The 20499-nt window shown below is 28.3% G+C and overlaps 2 protein-coding genes across 13 annotated transcripts in view; one reads left to right on the forward strand and one right to left on the reverse strand.

Annotated features, from left to right (window-relative positions):
* Window positions 1-3400, forward strand: part of LOC107445775 (rho GTPase-activating protein 45) — a 233965-nt gene extending 230565 nt beyond the window's left edge. For all 9 annotated transcript variants that reach the window (XM_087163600.1, XM_087163599.1, XM_087163598.1 and 6 more), the window contains 2 exons: window positions 589-685; window positions 2075-3400. In XM_087163600.1, coding sequence (XP_087019726.1) covers window positions 589-685; window positions 2075-2453 — 476 coding nt within the window. In that variant the 3' untranslated portion in view covers window positions 2454-3400. The remainder of the gene's footprint in view (window positions 1-588; window positions 686-2074) is intronic.
* Window positions 3401-16789: 13389 nt separating this feature from the next.
* Ssdp (Sequence-specific single-stranded DNA-binding protein) overlaps window positions 16790-20499 on the reverse strand; it is a 264699-nt gene continuing 260989 nt past the window's right edge. For all 4 annotated transcript variants that reach the window (XM_071184737.2, XM_016060249.4, XM_016060248.4 and 1 more), the window contains one exon: window positions 16790-17765. In XM_071184737.2, the coding sequence (XP_071040838.1) occupies window positions 17655-17765 (111 nt within the window). In that variant the 3' untranslated portion in view covers window positions 16790-17654. The remainder of the gene's footprint in view (window positions 17766-20499) is intronic.

Below are 20499 nucleotides of genomic sequence, written 5' to 3' on the forward strand. Positions count from 1 at the left end.
TTTTTGTATCTACCTTCATAACAATTTTAAAAAAATTTAGTAGATAGGTACTATGCATATGTCTTACAATCACAGGAAATCAATGTTTTATGTTGAGAATAATTATTATAAAAGAACCAAACTAAAGGTATTTTGAACACAAGTACAACTAATGAATACTGTGCTCCTTTCGACCAAACTATGCTCTTTTAGTTGTAATTACTTATAATTTGATTAGCAACTTCATATTCTTTCAAATTAATCTATATTTGCTTTAAAAAAATGATATTAGTCATTTTGTATGATTATTCTAAAATTCTTTTCTTGGTTTAAATGTGAGCAGAAAATGGTATAATTTGTGTCATAAATTATTTATTGAATCAGTTCATGCGGTTCTTTTTAATTTTAGATAGGTTGAAATAATTCTTTAAAGTGATATTTTGTTAAAGTTTATGAGTCCTAAATTTGTATGAAAATAATAGTGAGCAATTTTGTGTAAGCTATTAATAATTCTTAATTTTAAAAATGTGCTATTGAAAATTAGTCGGGGGACGCATGACATGCATTATTTAACACTACTAACAAGTTGATATTCCATTCTGCCTGCAGGAACTTCAACGAGACCTAGAGGATCTAGTCTATCTTATGCATCCACTGTTGATACTGTTTCTTCTAACTCTTTCTATGGACGAGAAGATAAGACAAGGTTAGCATGATTCTATACTCTTTATAAGTAGTGTCAACTACTTATAGTAGTGTTAGTTTAGATTAGTGCATTTCAAAACTTATTGAATTAATTGAAAATGGTTTGATTTGCTTATTATACTTTCTTTTATTTATTTATGATTGCAGTAAAAATTAAATCAGCTTTCAACTTAAGAGTTTTAACGTGACGTGTGTATGTTGTGTCCGAATCATCCTCAGAGGTTCCTAGACTGTCACCAATATCCTATTGTGCAACTCTAGGGTGACATTAATAAAAGCACCATACCATCAATTTTATGGTCCTTATTAGAGATAAAATTAATGATTGTATAGTTTAATTCTTGTGTGTGGAAAAAAAAAGTGTTTTTTAATTATTTATTAAATACTCCTTTTAACCTCTCTGAGGGTGGAAGCTTGCTATCAAAATTTTGACCATTTTTCAACTAGCTCGATTACTCTAATCCCATCTGGAATTCATTGTTTCCATGTGAATAATAGAAGTTTGCATCATTTCCCGACTGCTCTCAGCAAATTTATTGTTAATCAAAATTTTGACCATTGCCTGAATAGTACTGGTAGAAACAAAACTAAAATTAATATATGGAAATTTTTGAAACTGTTTTTTAAAGACTTAAAAGGAGAAAATTATTTTTTTTGCCCAAAAATGAAAAACTTTGGACATATCTCTTTCATTATAAACTTCTATCACAACTAAAAAGTTTCCCTATATTTTTCTTTTTCTGTTTAAACCTGACAAAAATAAAAACTTTTCCTTTATAGTCTACTTAGTTTTATTATTTTCTTGAAAAATTGCTGTCATTTTTTTTTTATCATTGTATGGGCAGTTACATGCTTAAACAGGGTGTGTAGCGTTTTTAAAAAGTGCTTATTTTTGTTTTTTAAAAGCCCTTAAAGGTGCTGTTTTCATTGGATGTTTTTAAAAAGTGCTTAATTTACCCTTTTCCAAATTGAGATTTTTCATTTACTATGTTGATTTTCCCTTCAAATTAAGCAAAAAGACACAGTTCACATTGTTCTATTCAACGTTTTCACAATTAATTCAACCCCAATCTATTTCGGTATATCGTCAGTCCGTAGTGTATGAAAACGTCATTCGTTTTACATGATTCAAAATTTCATGATTTTTGACAATTATCAAAAACAGTGCCAAAAGTTGTTTTTTTTTTTTTTTTTTTTTTTTTTTTTTTTTTTTTTTTTTTTTGACGTGACGGTTAAAACAAGATAAAACCATCAATTGTCAAAAACTTTCCAACCCTGCCAATTATGATATTTTTCTAAAGTGCTTAAAAATATTTTTTGATGAATAATTTAGCTGTGCACCTTGTTAAACTTGTTAAATGAATAATTTCTACATTATCTTTCTTTTCAGTGGAAGTGCTGAAATATCATACTCCTTGAAAATGGAATCGCGTCATATTGATGATACTGAAAAAGGAATTGATTCTGTGGATTGCAGAGCTTACATGCTCAACAAAACTGAAAAGTTATTGCAGTCGGATGGTAAAAAAAGAACAGAAGTTATCTCCGTCAAACACATGGTGCAAAATATTGACATGAACCCTAAAAGTGCAATCTCATCAGACTTTGAGTGTCTGAATTCAGTTGTGTCAAACAAAAAACTCATGGAATGCAATACAATATCAACCAGCAGTATTTTAAACGAAAGTCTTACATTAGATCGAAGTGAACTCAAAAGTATAAAATCTGGTGATAAATTATCACTGAACAGGCAACCTCGTTTTGTGTAAACATTGTACTGGCTGTGCGTAAGAATCAAATTTGCTGTCCATTGCACAAACTTCAGTGGAATCTGTAAATATTGCATTCAAGCAAGTTGTTGAAGGTTTGTGCCAGTTTCTACATTTGTGAATATATCATTTGCTCATGGAATATTATCATTTGATAAACATTTAAATGGTGCCCTCTTTTTAGAACATAGTGGCAAGATTAGTCAATTTAAAAACCATTAAAATTTTCATGTTAAAATTTAATTCAGTATGTGATAAATGTTTTGACATTTAACTATCTACAATAGTTGTACGCTGTTCTTTTTTTCTCCTGATGCTTTTTAAACTTTTCATCGGGTTTAATTGTTAGTTGTTAGCCATGCTTCTTTTGAAAGTAAAATTTATAAATTTGTTACTCTCGTTAGTTGTGTTATGAAAGATATTAATTTTATTATTTAGAATTTAGTATTGTTGGTTATTTTATAAATTAAATTATTAGGTAATTTTTTTTTAAAAAAAAAAAAGGCTTTCTAGTGTTGTTGATAGCTTAAGTTTTAAACGAGTGAAATATGTATTTCTTTTTAAAAGTTCACTTCTGATTTGTGTTTTTTTAATTGAATACAGTCAAGCCTCGATATTTTAAACTTGTAGGAAAAGACTTAATTCGAAATGTCCAAAATAAAATAAAGCACTTTTTGTGTACTTTTTTTAAAAAAGAAACCCATATTTTTATTTTACAAGAAAATTCGGTTGTGTTTTGCTTTCGTTCATAAGGCAGAAAATTTTAATCCAGAAATTTAATCACAGAAGCTAAAACAATTTGCTTTATCTCTTAAACAATAGGCAATTTTGAAAAATGTAAAGATAAGACCTATCACAATTTTAATGGTTTATGTTATTGTCAAATATAAGTTGGACAGTTTTAATCACACCACCCCTGAAAGGGTTAATAGAAGAATTTGATATTTTTTTTTTTAAAAAATAGATTAAATCGTGCCTGCTGAACTTCATGATTTTAAAATGCATCCAGGGCTTTTTTTTTTATTTATTGACAATATCTTTTATTTGGAATTTTATTTTTAGAAAAAATTTCTGTTTTCTTAATGAAAATTTTTTTTTAGTACCTAGGGAAGTTAAAGAGTAATTTTACTTTCTTATAAATATCAAAAATTTGTAATACTGAGGTTCAAATTAGTGAGGTTTGACTGTAAATTGCATACTTATTTTTTATAAATTCTTGAGAGACTCTGCATTATTTAGTTTTCTTCTCTGTGAGAATTGTAAAAATAAATTATTAAAATAAATTTAGTTACATTGTGCAATGATTAAATCATTGACTTAGTTTTATCTATTTTAGATATATTCATCCTATTTTAAAATAATTCATCCTATATATTTTTTGCTACATCTTGTCCAATATTTTTAATTCTAAAAAGCACTTATATTGTCTTTAGAAAAAAAAAGCATATTTTAAGTACATTAATTCATTTATCACTTGTTGAAAAAATTAATAAAATGTTTCTTGGTTGATTTGGTCTTTTAATATTTATTCCTTATCATTATTTTATAGCACTAAGTATTTAAAAAAAAATTGGAGATGCCTCAATATATAAATGCAAGCACATAAATTTATTTTTCAAGTTATGGGAATACAATTTCAAGACATAAAAAAAGGTATTGTATTTCGGATTCACTTTCTGTTAAAAATGCAAAAGGGGAAAAAAGGCAGTCATTTTTGGGTTTTTTATTTCATCGCTAGGGTTCACACCAGTAATGAAAATTTAGTGGTCTTTGCTGTATCGATTGTCATTCTAAATTACAAAAATGTTATGATTTCACAATTTTCTCTGCAATATTTATCAGAAACTAGTTATTTTATCATGATTATATAAAGTTTTTGAAATATTTTCGAATTTTATTGATTTTATGTTTATAAATTAAGAACTTTAAACAATAGAAGAAAAAAAATTTATTACTGCACAGATCCTAATTATCATTTTTTGAAAATTGTCATCTATTGCATCCTAAAATTAATTAGGTCTATTACCCATAATGATTAAAGATTAGTATTTATTAAAATTAAATAAAAAAAAGCTAAAATAATATTAGTAAATAAATTCAATGTATAGACTAAATTAGAATGTAGTAAGAACTAGCAAAATATTATATTAAAAAATAATTATCTGAAAATTATAAAATTCCAGGTGAAGTCAATTCTAAAAGAGCAAAAAACAATGTTTTATTCATGAACAATTATACTATCAGTACATGAATACAAAGCACAGTTCAACATGTAAATTAGAAATATCATCATTTAAATTTGAAATTTTTTGTACCAGACACTTTTAATTATTCTACTTAAGAAATTTTAAAACTAAAATCTAACCTACGCTTTGAACAATTAAATTAGTACGACAATTAATTTTAAATGTACGGCAGTCGATGCAACAAAAAAAAACTATTTTTGGTTACTATTTTGCAATTTAGAAACATATTTCAAGGCGACATTTGTAGAACAATTGTCACCATACTGGTGTGAACTTTGCGCATCGTATAATGGTATCAAAGGTGACGTATTTATATTTTTAATAAAATTAGAATTAAAAGAATTTTTCCACTGCTAATTGAAAGATTTATTCAAAAGGTCAGGCAAACAAATGGCTGTGCTCTAAAGTTTTACAAAAAATTCATTTATTTTAAAATTTCTGACTTAGTTCATCAGACAGAACTTGGCAAGAACCTCAATTATTGAAGGGTATGCAATTGAATAGACAGATCACGTGATAGCATTTGAAACGCAAGTTTCTCTTACCCAAAAAATGACGCACAGTACCCAAAAAATGACAAAAATACCAAAAATTTTTTTATTGCTTATAATTAAATTTCAAAGTATTTCAAATGTACAGAAAAAAATTCATCTCTCTATCCACATTTTTAAAAAAGTTATGAATGATTTTAAATTGTTCTAATACAGAAACTTCCTCAGCAGTCTGACTTTAAAGTGCTTTTTCGCATAGATGATAATTTTGTGTCTTAATCTTAATTAAATCCCTAAGGAATTTTTTCTATTTAAGATAAAGCTTTGAAGTAAACTTTTTTATCTTAAGTATAATACACTTATTTAAACTGTGCATGGAATAAGCATTTTATGAGGTATTACAATTTTTACGGCTTGTTATATATACCAAACAGGATTTTTTACCCTTTTTTTTCTACTTTTTTAGAAAATAATCTATAAAAAATTTTCTAATTGAAAAATCAACAAATGAATGCACAAAATTATGAAGATAAATATTGCAAGCACTATGAAAAAAACTTTTCTTGAAAATATGCTTAAATAAAAAAGCCTTAGGGATTTAAAAATTTAGAATTTTTTCAACGTTTTTTAAAATTTTAAAAAAATTAAACAGTTTATTTAATTTTTGAAGATAAATTATTGATTATAACTTAAATGAGCATGTAAAGCATCCTCACAATGAATGATTACACCTTTATTTTAAAAAATTGTTGCAAAGGTACTGTGACCCCTTAAGATATAAGTGTTCAGAACAGAGAGCAGCATGCAACCACATTTATTATTAATTAGTGACTGTTAATCGACAAACTTGGGTGACTATGTACAAATTGTGTTACAGTTTTTGCCGATGTATCAGATTTACCAAGACCAGATAAAACAAAACACATGATCTCCAACGAATTCATTGCTGGTATTGAGGAAATGTTTTGAGGCTATCGTCAAATTACAACCAGTAGCATAAGCAGCATAATTACCTTAGCTTTCACTGCACATTGTTCTGTCTTGGACGTATCTTTCCTTAGTTCGACTCCACGTTAACTTTTAAATACTCTCACGTGAATTAGTTTTATGCAATCTGCGGTGCACTCGAGGGGAAAAACCCGAGAGTGAAACAAAGAATGAATACACTGATAGTGCAACCTAAACTTCTTCTTGGGCACGACAGGCCAAGACCGTCCCAATAAGTTTTTGCCATCTTGATCTATTCTGTGCCATGGCCCGCCATCTTGATCTATTCTGTGCCATGGCCCTCCAGTTAGGTTCAACCTATCTACATCAAACAAAACTGACGAATTTCAAAATTTTGACTAAAGGAACATGGTAGATCAAATCCGTTATCAAAAATGCGATAAATCATTTATTGCTGAGCATTCTGAGAATCTCGGGTGATAAATTCAATACCTTGTCGATTTTAGTTGTACTGGACAAAACAGGCGTGGTTTTAAATTTTGACTCTAAGAACAATATACACTCTATAACAAAAAAATCGACGCACCAAGAAGGAGTTGTCAGATTGAAACGAAAATTGGTGGATAGGAAGACAATGTACAGAATAGTAAATGATTAAAATTTCCGAACAATTGAATAATTTATTGCAGAGTTACAGCAACAAGTTCAATAAGGTGTTGACCCGGCTCTAACCTGGATACAAGCTGCCACACGGCGTGGCATAGACCGATAAAGCTCCCGGATGGTCTCTTGCGGTATTTCCTGCCAAATTCGATGCAATTGTCGGACGAGGTCATCAACATTCCGTGCCAGATGGAATCGCCTTCCCATCGTATCCCAGACATGGGAGAGAGATCTGGTGATCTGGCAGGCCAAGGAAGAGTTTGACAAGCTTGCAGACAGTTCATAGCAACACTGGTATGTGGTCTGGTATTGTCCTGCTGAAAAACCAGCCCAGGGCGCTGCAAAAGGAACGGTAGCAAAACAGGTCTTATGATGTCGTCGACGTACCGCTGTGCAGTAAGTGACGTTTAATGACGACCAAAGGAAACGGCAATCCAGACCATAATGCCTTGTTGAGGGCCGGTGTGGCGTGCAATAGTGAAGGCAGGATCCCCCCTCTGCCCTGTGCGTCTCCAAACACGTCTTCGATGATCGTCAGGACACAGTTGGAAGCGGGATTCGTCGCTAAAGACTATACGTCCCCACTCGGCATCATTCCAGCCATATCAGTTCAAAACATTCATGCATACGAAATTTCAAAGCAATCGGATTATTGCTTCTTGGCGCGTCGAATTTTTTGTTATAGTGTATATATATATATATATATATATTATCAGAATTGCGAAAAATCAATCATTGCGGCACATTCTAGGAATCCTGGGCATAAATTCAATTTCGATAATGTCCAAATTCCTACCACCCCTGTCACATCAGTTCATCTTGATGCCCGGGAATCTTGTTTTATTCATTCATAATGAAAGATTCCTTTGTTATGATAATGCGTGATTTTGCATTATCCTAACAAAGAAAGTGAGTGGAAAGGCATTTTGCCCTATGTTGCTTCCCTCGACCATTGCGATTTATCTAGTTTTGTATTTTCGACATTTATTTCATTCTCGGGTACTGTGGTTTCTTCAGTTTTATTTTTCCTTTTTCACTTGGAACTTCACATTTTCTGTTTCAAATCTCTTTTTTTTTTTCTTCATTCCCGCCAGGTAAGTTTTGAGAATGGGTATAGATCTTTAAGCTTTCGAAATTTGTCGATTTTCATTACCATCACCATATTTTTTGAAGCCAATGAAGTTTTTATTAATCAAGTACATGAGTAAGTTTATCAATATGCCTTACATGTGGATCTTGATCATTATTTTAATTAGAATTCAATGCTCGTAAAAGAAAACATCTGTATTTTATTATTTTAACAGGGTCCATGCGGTCCTTAAAACATTAAAGAAACTGTGGCATCAATTTTGCTATTAAAAAGTTATCTTTAATTATAAATTTAAAAAAGAAAAACTTAAGATTTTGTTACGAGATATTTGACTTTATTAAAATTGATCATTGAATCACGTGCTGAAAATAAACCTAATCAGGGCTGATTGTGCTCCGGAAAAAATCCGGATTTTTAACCAACCGTGTTTCCGGAGATCGAAGGTTCAGACGTTTCAAAAAATCATTGATCACAAAAGTTTCCGGAAATCAAATTTTCAAAGGTGGAACTTAAAATCACATTTTTTTTTATTTGTGAGGGAGAGACAGATACTTCTTACCTTCAGTTAAAATTCCAATTAATTAATCTTCCAAGTTTTTTTTAATTATGTGAATAAAATTTCAAAAAGTACATAAATATTTTTTTTCATGAATATTTTTATTCATCAGAATTTTCTTAAGTCAAAACTATCTAACTTTTCAGGAAAATAATTAAATATAATTCATTAAAATATTTAGGAGTCCATTAAATAGATAATAGCAGCTTCAAGTTTTTTACCTTTTTACAGTCAATAGTTGAATTAAAAAAATTAACTTTAACTTCATGTTGTCCCATGAAAACTTCCTGCTTATTACAATAAAAATTGGTTTTCGTCACTAATTGAATTTTGATTAATTTTAAATAAACAATTTCGTCTCCAATTTCTACAAGCCCTAATTATTGGAAAGTATATTTTCAATATTGATTTTAGGTTGTATTCTCCAGTTTATTGATCTCGGCAAAGAAAACAACTTGCTTAATTGACCAGTTATTTGCGCATCTTTCTAAATATTTATCCTCGCCTAAATTAATAGTTCAAGAAGTATTTCTAATATTCATATCTAATTTATTCTTCAAACATTTTGCATTTAATCGATTCAAAATTGCTAAAGTTTATCACTTTTATTATTAGGCAGAAATCTTTGAAATGCTAAATATTTCTAACAAAACAATTTATATAAGAAAATATATTAATTTAATGGAAAACGGTAAATGATTTGTTTCAAAATTGGTTTTTCTCTAACAAAATATTTAACTAAATTAAAAACAGAACATACATGAATCACTTACCATATATTTTCACTGTAAGAGCATAGAACTTCAACTAACGTTTCTTTTTTCTGTAATTCTGTTCTTAAGATTATTTAAAACACACTTCAGTTAGTTTAATACTGATCTAATTAAATATAACTGCATCTGGAGCTCTGCATTTCTTTCTTTAAGATAGTATAAAACAAAAAATCTAACTAGATTGTTGCGAAAAAAACAGCAAAAAGGTGTAAAATTGCAATTCCTTCACATGAAAAACAAATACTGAGACCATCCAAGAGAATGCCAAAAGAAATTTTGTACAAGTTCAAACTCTTTTAAGTTTAATCGATTGAAGACCAATTGTAACTTAACGAACGGCAACGAGTTTAAATCATTTGGAATGGAACTATCTGTACTGCTCTATTGAAAACATTCAATAAATAAATATATACTTTGACTATCTAACCATGCTTTGGTCCCGCAGTGGACTGATCGTTAAGGCACGGTTCCCAGAAAATCACCGAAGTCAAGCATTACTGGCTGCGTTCAGTGCGCGGGTGGGTGACCACTTGGATTAGTCTGCGTAGGGACCGAGGGCAATCGGGATTGGTCCTCGATAAACTGTTCTACCGTAAAATGCTCGACTTCGCGTGCAGGTCGTCAGGCTACCGAAACGGGGGTGTTATCCCCTCTGCAGAAGAGCAAAATTGTGATGGCATGTCTTCGGATCATCCTCAGGGATGTTTCCCAGACCGTCGCCAATAGCCCATTGTGCAGCTCTAGTGCGACTTAAATGAACTTACAACAACTAATCATGCTTTGCTGCAACAAACATGTTGTATTGTCCCCTCGCCAATAGTTTTGATGAAGATAGCGGGATCGGAATCTGGAAAAAAATGGCTAACCTTTCTCAATGAGTTAGCCAGTTAAATAACGGTTCACCATTTTCAGGTGTCTAATGTGCTACTAGTTATTTTTCTTTTCTTTATCGCAGGTATAAGCGTAAGAGTAGCGGGATCGATTACAGCAGCTACTGTTGAGGCTTTTCGGTGATCCAGAAAGTCACAGGTTCAAGCCTAGGCTTGGTACCTATAAGATTCTATGTAAAATCTTAATTATCAGGTGCAGCATTACTGTTTTTACGCGGCTGAAACCGGTTTACACTTGTTTATGTTCGTGTATCAATTGGTTAATATTGTTATGCAATACGTTAAAAATAAATACAAATAGGAAGTATTTAAAAAATCTCCTGAATAAAAACTAATTACTTGTATGTCTAAATATAATAGTATTGCATATACTAGTGCAAAGCATTAATTATTAAAAAACTACAGTGCGTCTAATAATTTGGTATAATTATTATAATATACTAATATAATAAATATTCTATATTTATACAATATATCGTATAATTTAACCCATTGATACACGAACGTAAACGAGTGCAAACCGGTTTCAGTCGCGTAAATACAATAAAGCTGTGTAGTATCACCTGAGTAATTAAGATTTAACATAGAATCTTATAGTGCGTCTAATAATTTGGCCAGGGACTGTACATGCATATATATATATATATATATATCTATACAGGGGGCGTACCCAAATTATTCAACAAAAAATAAGCACCTTTTAAGGACTTTTCAAGCACTCAAAAAATATTTTTAAGCACTTCAAAAAACTATCATAGTCAGGTAGGGTTGGAAAGTTTTTGACAATTAACGGTTTTAATCGTCGTACCTACAAAAAAAAAAAAAAAAAAAAAAAAAAAAAAAAAAAAAACTTTTGGCATTGTTTTTGAAAATTGCCAAAAATCATGAAATTTTGAAACATGTAAAACGAAAGGCGTTTTCATACGCTACGGACTGACAATACGCCGAATTGATTGGCGTTGAATTAATTGTGAAATTGAATAGAACAATGTGAACTGTGTCCTTTTGCATAATTCGTAGCAAAAATCAACATGGTAAAGGATAAATCTCATTTTTGGATTTACAATTAATACGATTATAAGCACTTTAAAAAAAAATCACAATTAGGTGGGATTGTAAAGTTTTTGACAATTGCCGGTTTTATCTCGTTATAACCATCATGTCAAAAAAAAAAGAACCTTTAGGCATTGTTTTTGACAATTGTCAAAATTTTTGAATCATGTAAAACGAATGGCGTTTTCATACGCTACGGACTGACGATACGCCGAAATAGATTGGGGTTGAATTAATTGTGAAAACGTTGAAAAGAACAATGTCTTTCTGCATAATTCGTAGCGAAAATCATCATTGTAAAGGAAAAATCTCATTTTGGAAAAGGGAATAAGCACTTTTTAAAAACACCCAATGAAAAACGCACCTTTAAGGGATTTTAAAAAACGAAAATAAGTACCTTTAAGCACTTTTTAAAAACGCTACGCACCCTGTAGAACACCTTGGATTCGGTAAAAGAGAAAATTCACATGTCTCTCTAGGTTTCTCTGTGTTTTTTTCTTATGAAGCAAATAAAATGAAATCAATTATATATGATACAATTTTTATTTTCAGTTTATTTATTTAATTTCAATTTATCATCTTCACACACACCACCTTCATGACATACCACAGGTTTTGAAGGGAAAAAAAAATGATTGATCTAAGGCCTTATAATAGCTTCATTTAGACTGCTGTTAAAGGAGGTACAATTGTTGGTCTACATTTTACATTCCTTTTTACTCTATATCAGAATTTATATACAATAAAAATAAATTAATACAACTTTTGATTTTTTTTTCTTTTGGTGAAAAATAAAAAGAATACAACATAAGAAACTGCATTAGTGCTAAATAAATGTAAATGTGCTTGTACAACATACATAATTTTGATAAACATATAAACTGGCTAATTTAAAAGTTAAACAACAATCAACAATACTCAATTAATTTATTATTGTCATTATTTTGCAATTCATTCTTTGAAAAGGTTAATTAAAATGTATTGTAATTATATTACAACATTTGCTTAAAAATGTGAGGGAAAAAAACATTTTAACTCACAGTCACTCAGCAAGAAAAGAAGTAAGTTCTTTTTTTTAAAAAAAAACATATTCGTTCTTAACTTTATAATGATTAAACTATGATTTCTGAAACTTAAAACTGTGAATAAGAAAATAACCACTTGGTTCAAACTTAACTGAACAATAACTTTTTTTTAATTCAATAATGTCACGTTTCACATCATTGAAATATTAAATAATAATAATAATTATAGGTCAAAAAAATCTTTGAGCTTAGATTAGCTTCAGATTTATATATTTTGATGATTTAATAGTAAGTGAAATTAATTTTATTAAAAAAAAAATAAAGGATTATATGTCTAATTGTTAAAAATTAGTAATAATTTATTAATCAAGCTAAATAAATTTTTCAAACAGAATGTTCCTAAATTAATAAGAAACTATTTAAAACACAGGAGCAATTAATAAATTTTCATCGACACATTATTTTGTGGCAAATATAATTTAAAGGCGATTTTTTGTTAGTTTTATGTTTGTAAAAATTTGAATTATTAAGCTACATTTATTACCAATGAATAAATTGTTCTAGCAAACTAGATTCACTAACAAACACTTTTGTGTAATCTCATGCAATATTTTAAAATATGTATTTTTCTAAATTAATAATAAAATCATTTCAAAATCCTAGAGCAAGTAACACATACTTTATTAGTGTATTTTTTTTTTAACCTCTAAAATTAAATTACAAGACATTATTTTATTTGTTCTGCGTTTGTAATGATTACAGTTATCAAACTACATTTATTTTCAATAAAGACAGTGTAACAATAAAGAAATTGGTTTCACAAACAACAATTTTACCTGAATTGATGCAATATTTTATAATATATATTTTTAAATTAAATAAAAAATCAAAATCTTACAGCAAATAATCAAATTAAAAGGCAATATTTTGTTTGTTATGTTTGTGATAACTCATACAATATTTTAAAAAACATATTTTTCATAATCAATATAACTACCTTTGAAATTTTGTAGCAAGTAACAAACATTTTCCTTAGTGTATTTTTTCCCTCTAAAATCACATTACAAGGCAATATTTTGTTTGTTATATGTGTGTGATAACTCAAACAATATTTTAAAATACATATTTTTCAAAATTAAAAAAACTACTTTTGAAATTTTGGAGCAAGTAACTAGCATTTCCTTAAGTGTAATTTTTTCCCTCTAAACTTAAATTACAAGGCAATATTTCATTTGTTTTGTGTTCGTAACAATTTACTTTATCAAGCTACATTCTATTAAGACCTCTAATATGAACCTACGGTTCAGAAAGTCTAAAAATCTCCTTTTTTTGTTTTTCTTAAAAGTTCTTTAATCTGTGATGTGTGAGCAATACAAATGAATGATCATGTTGTACAAGGATATATTCTTTATAAAATATGTCACTCTCTCGGCAACATTTACAGCAGTTTTCTATATATGTACTTATTTCTTGGCAATAAATTTGTGTCTATTCTAGTTATTCCAACTGACAACGCTGCGAGGAATATTCCAGTATGAATGATTCATAATCATTTAAAATTTTTTTCTATGTATAAAGTATGTACATCGTAAGAGGGCACTGGTATTCTTCTAAAGCTAAACATGAACATTTTATGATATGTACAGTCCACAAAATTATAAACTTTTGATCATCGACCTGACGATTGCTATATTGTTTCATAACAGTATAAGGCCCACAAAAACTTCATTTATTGAATAGCCCGAAAACCTTAAAGTATTAAGGGTGACTTGGAGTTAAATTAGATTTCTTATATTAGGGGGACCGGAAAGTAATGTCGTTTCGGCACATTAAATATTCCTCAATCTTAAAAATCGATTCATTTTTTCCCGATCCATTTCTGCTCCGGCACTGAAAGATTGTTGCTAATGATGGTGAATATATTATTGATTAAAAATAAAATCTTGATAAAAACAACGAAACGACATTACTTTCCAGTCCTCTTAATATGTTAACCTATGGAGCAGTGGTCCCCAACCTGTAGACCATGGTGGTTCTGGGTCAAGGATGCTGGTCTAGAATCAAAGTCATGATAAATCTTGGAGTCTATTTTTTGGGGACAATTCACTGTCTTAGTAAGATGTGGCGTCATTCTAAAGCTCTCCATAGCCCGTAGTCAATAAAAAAAAAGTGTACATATTCGTCATTCCTATATAATAGGTGTCTATTTGTCCTTATATTCTATATTTAGTAGTTGATGGGATTCAAAATTTTTCTTTTCTTATTTTTCTAAAATTGGTAGTCTGTGAAAACTATGGGAACCACTGCAATAGAGGATTATATAAAAACAAGTTTCCTATTAAGTCTTTAGTTAATATTTTGGGATTTCTTTTTTGCTTCGTTCATTCCTTCAAATGTATTTTATAGAACTTAGTTAACAGATTCTAGCTTTTGAATATTTAAAAAAAAAAAAAAAAAAAAATTCTAAGCTACTAAATTAGTTTTGATAAAGTTTAGCAATTACTAAAAACTGTTGGTAACTTTAAAAATTAAGGTCTGAACCTTATATTTAGAAAAAATTTTTAAAAAAAAAAAAAAAAAACCTAAAATATTAAAATTCTGTCATTAAGTCATATAAAATACATTTTATTGAATAAAATGAATTAAAATTCTGTATTCCTAAAATATTAAAATTCTGTCATTAAGTCATATAAAATACATTTTATTGAATAAAATGAAATAAAAAAATATTAATTAGCAACTTAATAAATGTGGAATTGTTTATATAATTCTCTATAGATTAAAATAGGAGATGAGGAAGTAAAAAGACTCCAGGATATCCTTAATGTTTTAGAAGTTTTGAGGAAAACCTAATTCCTATGGCAGGTTTTAGGTGTTTTATTCGTTATAATCGATACAGATAATATAGTTTCATGCTATAAAATTTTTGAAAGTAACAAGCTCCTTGAAATTTTGAATTATTTTAAAAGATTGTTTAAAAAAAAATGCCATCTAAAATTTTAAACTATCCTGAAAATATAGAAATATTGTATTTCACCATTACTTTATGGTTTTTTTAAAAAAATATATAATTGATTATTCAAAACAGTATGAATTCGTCAATGAATATTATGTTTTAATTATATGAAATTTAAAAAAAAGTTAAAATCTTCTGAAGCATTGTATTTTGTGTAACCTTTTATCTTCCATTCATGATTATTCATATTGTAAATACAATTTAAAAATTACTTTTTTTATGAAAACATTAGTAATGATGAATAAAAAACTAACTTTCACATAAAAAGTAAACAAAAAATGCTTTTTTAAAATGTTGCAGAAAGAATAGTTTTCCTAAGTTTGCCCATCCTATATGTATAGATGTTCCTTTATGAATTTACATTAATAAAAACAAATTAGTAAAAAAAAAGTCCTGTTTTTTTAAAATAAAAAATTCTACATGCAATAAAAAGATTTATTTAGACAATAACAATATAATTAAAATTTAGATTCTGAACAATTAAGGTGCTTTTAAAATAAATCCTTGAGTTATAAGTAAGTTTAGTTAACAAAACTCTTGTTACATATTATATATAAAAATTCATCTATTTAACATAGTCAATTTAAGTATTATTAATTTACATAAATTTATAAATAACAAATACTGATACATAGATGGTATTTATTTTTTAAACAATTTTTAACCCCTAAATTTTAAATTGATTAAAATCAAAAGCAAATTCAATTTTATTCTATCCAGGGAAAAAAAAAAACACCTTCATGCAAATAACATTTAAATGTATTAAATCTTTGTTCGGACGAATAGTTTTAAAAGTTAAAATTATTCTTTAGAGATATTGCGATACACAATTTTTTAAAACCTTTTACAAGAATATTTCAAAATTCTATTATTTCCAAAGAACTATTTTTAAAAAGTTCTATTTACATGAAAAAGAGTCAACATTTCATTAAGTAATTCATTCATTTCATACTGGAATTTTACTCACACTTAAAATAAAGCATTAACCATGTTTCAAAGAAGTATGTTGAATGTACAAGGAATGAAAATCATTATAAACTCTAGCCAGCACATTTTACTCAGTTACACAGTACTCTCGGATATATAATATTTACAAATTTTTTTGGTCACAGAAAATCGTGAACACTTCCATTATATCAGTCTTTTTTTTGCTTTTAAACAATGGGCTTTCAGTAACTCTTTTATTATATAGTTTGTCAATTGCAATCTTTAGACTGCATTTGCTTTTCCAAGACCTGCCTGGTCAGCGATTTCGGAATGTCACAAAATGCACGGGTGTATTTTTGCATTATCATGATGAAACATGACATTTGAAATGTGTTTACGAATATAGCTCTTATTGGATAGTTTTTTTCTTCTCGTTTCTAAGAACTATAAGATATAATCTTTTTTTGTACAGAATGTTGCACATAAACAGGCTTTGAATCTGATAACATCTACAACACATTTTAGTGTTTGAAAATTAAAAAAAAAAATTTAAATAAAAAAAGGGAGGTGATCGTATGAAATATATTCAACACAACGAAAGTAAAACTTTAAAAGGAAAAAAAAAATATTTTTAAGGTAGACGTTAACTTCTTCACTATTTTCTCTTCTTTTTTTGTTCAGGTTAACAGTAGATTTTCGTTCTCAAATCTATGAATGAAGCTATATCAATGAATGATATGACTTATAGATAACAATACTGAGCAGCAATAGTACAAATGGAAAAAAGATAGTCCTTAGACATTTTATATGAAAAAACTTGATCCCAATAATCAAACACTAAAGTTGATAGTCTCGTCCGACATCCTTTAAAATCCACTGGAAAACATCACATCAGTTTCGGAAAAAAAAGGGAGGGGGCAGTAAAACGGCGCTTTGGTCTTTGTTTGCATAGTCAGCGATGTAGAATACTCTGTACATATTAAATGCGTCCAACAATGCCATGAATACAAGAGACGAAATGCTTACTAGAGGAGATGAGTATTACACGTTGCAGTCATTGTTTTGTAAACAATGATAATGATAAAAATACATATTTATGCATTCCTGAATGTAAATATTACAATGTTTATGATTTTATCTTACATTTTTTCTTCATCACAAAAAAGAGTAGTGATAAGATAAGAGAAAGGAGAGCTTTTTTTGTTGTTTTTATTACAAATGGAAGTGAGAAAAAACTAAGTTTTCTCAGTGTATTTTGCTTTTTTTTTTTTAAACTTTACAGGATGAGAGAAGGAGGGGGGCAGGTGCACACAAACACAAGAAACAACATAATTCTATACAAGAAGTGGAAGGTAAAAGGATCTGATTGAGTCAACTTAATTTGTATAATTTTCCCCCTATGTGACGTGAGTGTTAGAAAAGCGCCATTGAATCGCTTTTCGTTCACATTTTTTGGAGCCTTTTAGTCTTCTTTCAACAGCTACATAATTAATGAGTCCCAATGACTTGTACTCAAATATGAGTTATTGCATGAAATAGTCAGGATGTTCGGTAGGCGTGTCTTTTTCAAACCTTTTTGCCTCTTCCTGCATACTTTCTTTAATTTTTAGTATTGCCGCTGATTCATTCTGATCCTAGAAATAGAAGAATGATATTTTACTTATGTATTATTTGTTTCTATACATTCTAAACAAAAAAAATGTTGAATATGTTGAGAGAAAATTATGTAGAAAATAAAATATAAATTTAATTGAACACAGGAATAATCATAAAATAATACAAACGTAAACACCAGTTTTAGCAGCTGATTCAATAAAAAATTTTTTTTGAATGGACAATTGTATAATAAGTCCACATCAAAAGCAGGCTCATCAGAAAATTCTGTAATTCAAAGTAATTTTTATTGATAAACCATAACGATTGCCATAAAAATGATCAATGGAGTTGCAAATCAAATTACTAAGAACCGAAGAAAATAGGGATGTATGGTTTGCTAGCTATGATACCCCCACTAAAATGTGTTTCACTAACCGGTAATGCTGAAAGCTTCAAAAGCTGTTGACAAATTTTGTGCGAATTAAAAAAAAATATAGCTTACATTATACATAATTTTAAATATGGTTTGCAAATTAAGTTTATATTCAGCCGATGAATTGAAAATAAAAAAAGAAACTATCAATAAATTCATTAACTAAATTTTGATAAGGGACCAATAAAAAATCAAATTGCACTGAAATTAAGTAGTGTTTAATAAATAAACCATTCCCATATTCTAACTTAAACTTGTTATTGAAATAGAATTCAGAGATCAGTGGATTGGAGAATGACATATTTATTAGAACATAACACAGTCGGAAAATACACTACAACATATGAGCTAAAATTTATATTAAAACTTGATCAAAAATCTATAAATATACTTTGAAATCATTTTTATATCTGGAGAAAAGCTAATATTAATAAAATTATTTAGCCAATAAAGTTATTACAGAATTTTTATATTTTATTTTTGTACAAAATTTTATTTTTTATTTATTATTATTTTAATGATTTTCTGATTGCAGTTTTATGTTCTAGAAACATTCAGTTTTGTGCCATTTGATAAAACATGAATTTACTTTATACATTACATACCCAATAAGAATTTATACTTAGTACTTTTTTTCTAAATAACATTTAATAACTGTTATAAATTTTTTAGTAAATTTTTGTTGTAATCATGCATTAAACAGATATAGTGCATTACATAAAGACACATGGTAGAAATTATAAAGACAATATTGATACTGCACTTGTAGTGCAATTGCAAAAGTGAATTAAAAGATTGCCTAGGTGCATAAAAAATAAAAAATTCCTTGCTTTTTTAAAAACTGTTCTTAAATTTTAGAGTTGTTTGTTTTAATTTTTAAAAATCCATTACAATATAAATAGTTCTGTAGAGTTTACACAGTAATGATAATAAGAAAAAGGCATGACAAAATGATATGTTTAAAAAATAACCAAATAATAACAAGTGTCCTACCGCATTTGTCTAAATTTCACAACAATGGAAATACCACAACAAGTAACAATTCATAAATTATAAATGCTTTTACAAATATTTTTTTAATTTGAAAACATATTGCAAAATCTCTTAATGAGTGTTTTTACATTAAGAAAAACATTTTTAACAAATATATATACAGGGGTCTGTCCAGGGCAAATTTAATACCGTTTAGCGGTATCTTCACAAATTCAACTTTAGGAATAACGGTAGTTTCATAAAATGCTTTTAAAAAAGAAAGTTCGAAGATTCTCCTCCTCACCTCTTAAAATTTGTTTCTGTATCCCCGTAAGAAATGATAAATCACGGGTAAATTCCGCATATACGAACAGGTAGTACATGCTTGGTCAGATAGTGAGGTGTGGTAAGCCTAACCGGTCGCTTACGCCATATAATAGCGGGCTTCTTCTTTCTTTTTTTTTAATGACGAGGCGATCGCTCTGTAAACTTTACAGGAAATTGACATTCGAATATTGTCCTAACAGACCTTTATCTTTTTATGAAATTTTTTTTTTCACTGTGAAACTTTTTTTCTATATGACCTCATGAGAAATGTTCTCATAATGAAAATAACTTTTAGTGCAAATACTGTTAGATGCCTGTTTTTTTTTTTTTTTTTTAAAAATTCAAGTTGAAATTTATCAACGGACAATAATTTTTATGGATTTTTAAATTTAGATACAATTTTAAGCTCAAAATTTTACAATGGCAAAATTATTTTCGAATGTATGGAGAAAAATGTATAAAAATTTAATGATCATAAATGATTTCTTTTTTTACAGTGACAATTTTTGAAAATATCTTCTTACTTTACCATATTTTTGTTTTGATTTTGTAATATAATTTTTAATTTTCACAAAATAGGTACCTATCAAAAAAACCTAGACAGACCCCTGATATATACAATTATATATTTTATCAAAACATGACGAGAAGAGTGGAATAACATAACATGCAAAATATATATATATTCAGGCTTTTTGCAGTTCTAAATAAAATTGAAAATAAAAATAGGCATGAGATGAAAAAAAAAGAAGCGAAAAAAAGAAAAAATGCTTACCAAAATAATTGAAAAACATGTCTGTGAAGCAAGTTTATTAACGAATAATATTTTTGTTTCTATGCTGAATAGCGTAAAAAGTATCAAATGTAATATTCTATATAATAATAACTTATCGCAAATTTTTAATGAGGGTATTCATTATTAATAGATTCATAGATAGTCATAAAATAAGCTTCCGAAAAATGTTTAATTACTGTTGGAATAATGAAAGGTAAGTAAATATTTTTTAAATAAATGCTAAAATAAACCTATTAACATAAGA

Source organism: Parasteatoda tepidariorum, chromosome 5 (genome assembly GCF_982258835.1).
Source record: "Parasteatoda tepidariorum strain Cologne lab strain chromosome 5, Ptep-v5.0, whole genome shotgun sequence".
NCBI lineage: Eukaryota > Metazoa > Arthropoda > Arachnida > Araneae > Theridiidae > Parasteatoda > Parasteatoda tepidariorum.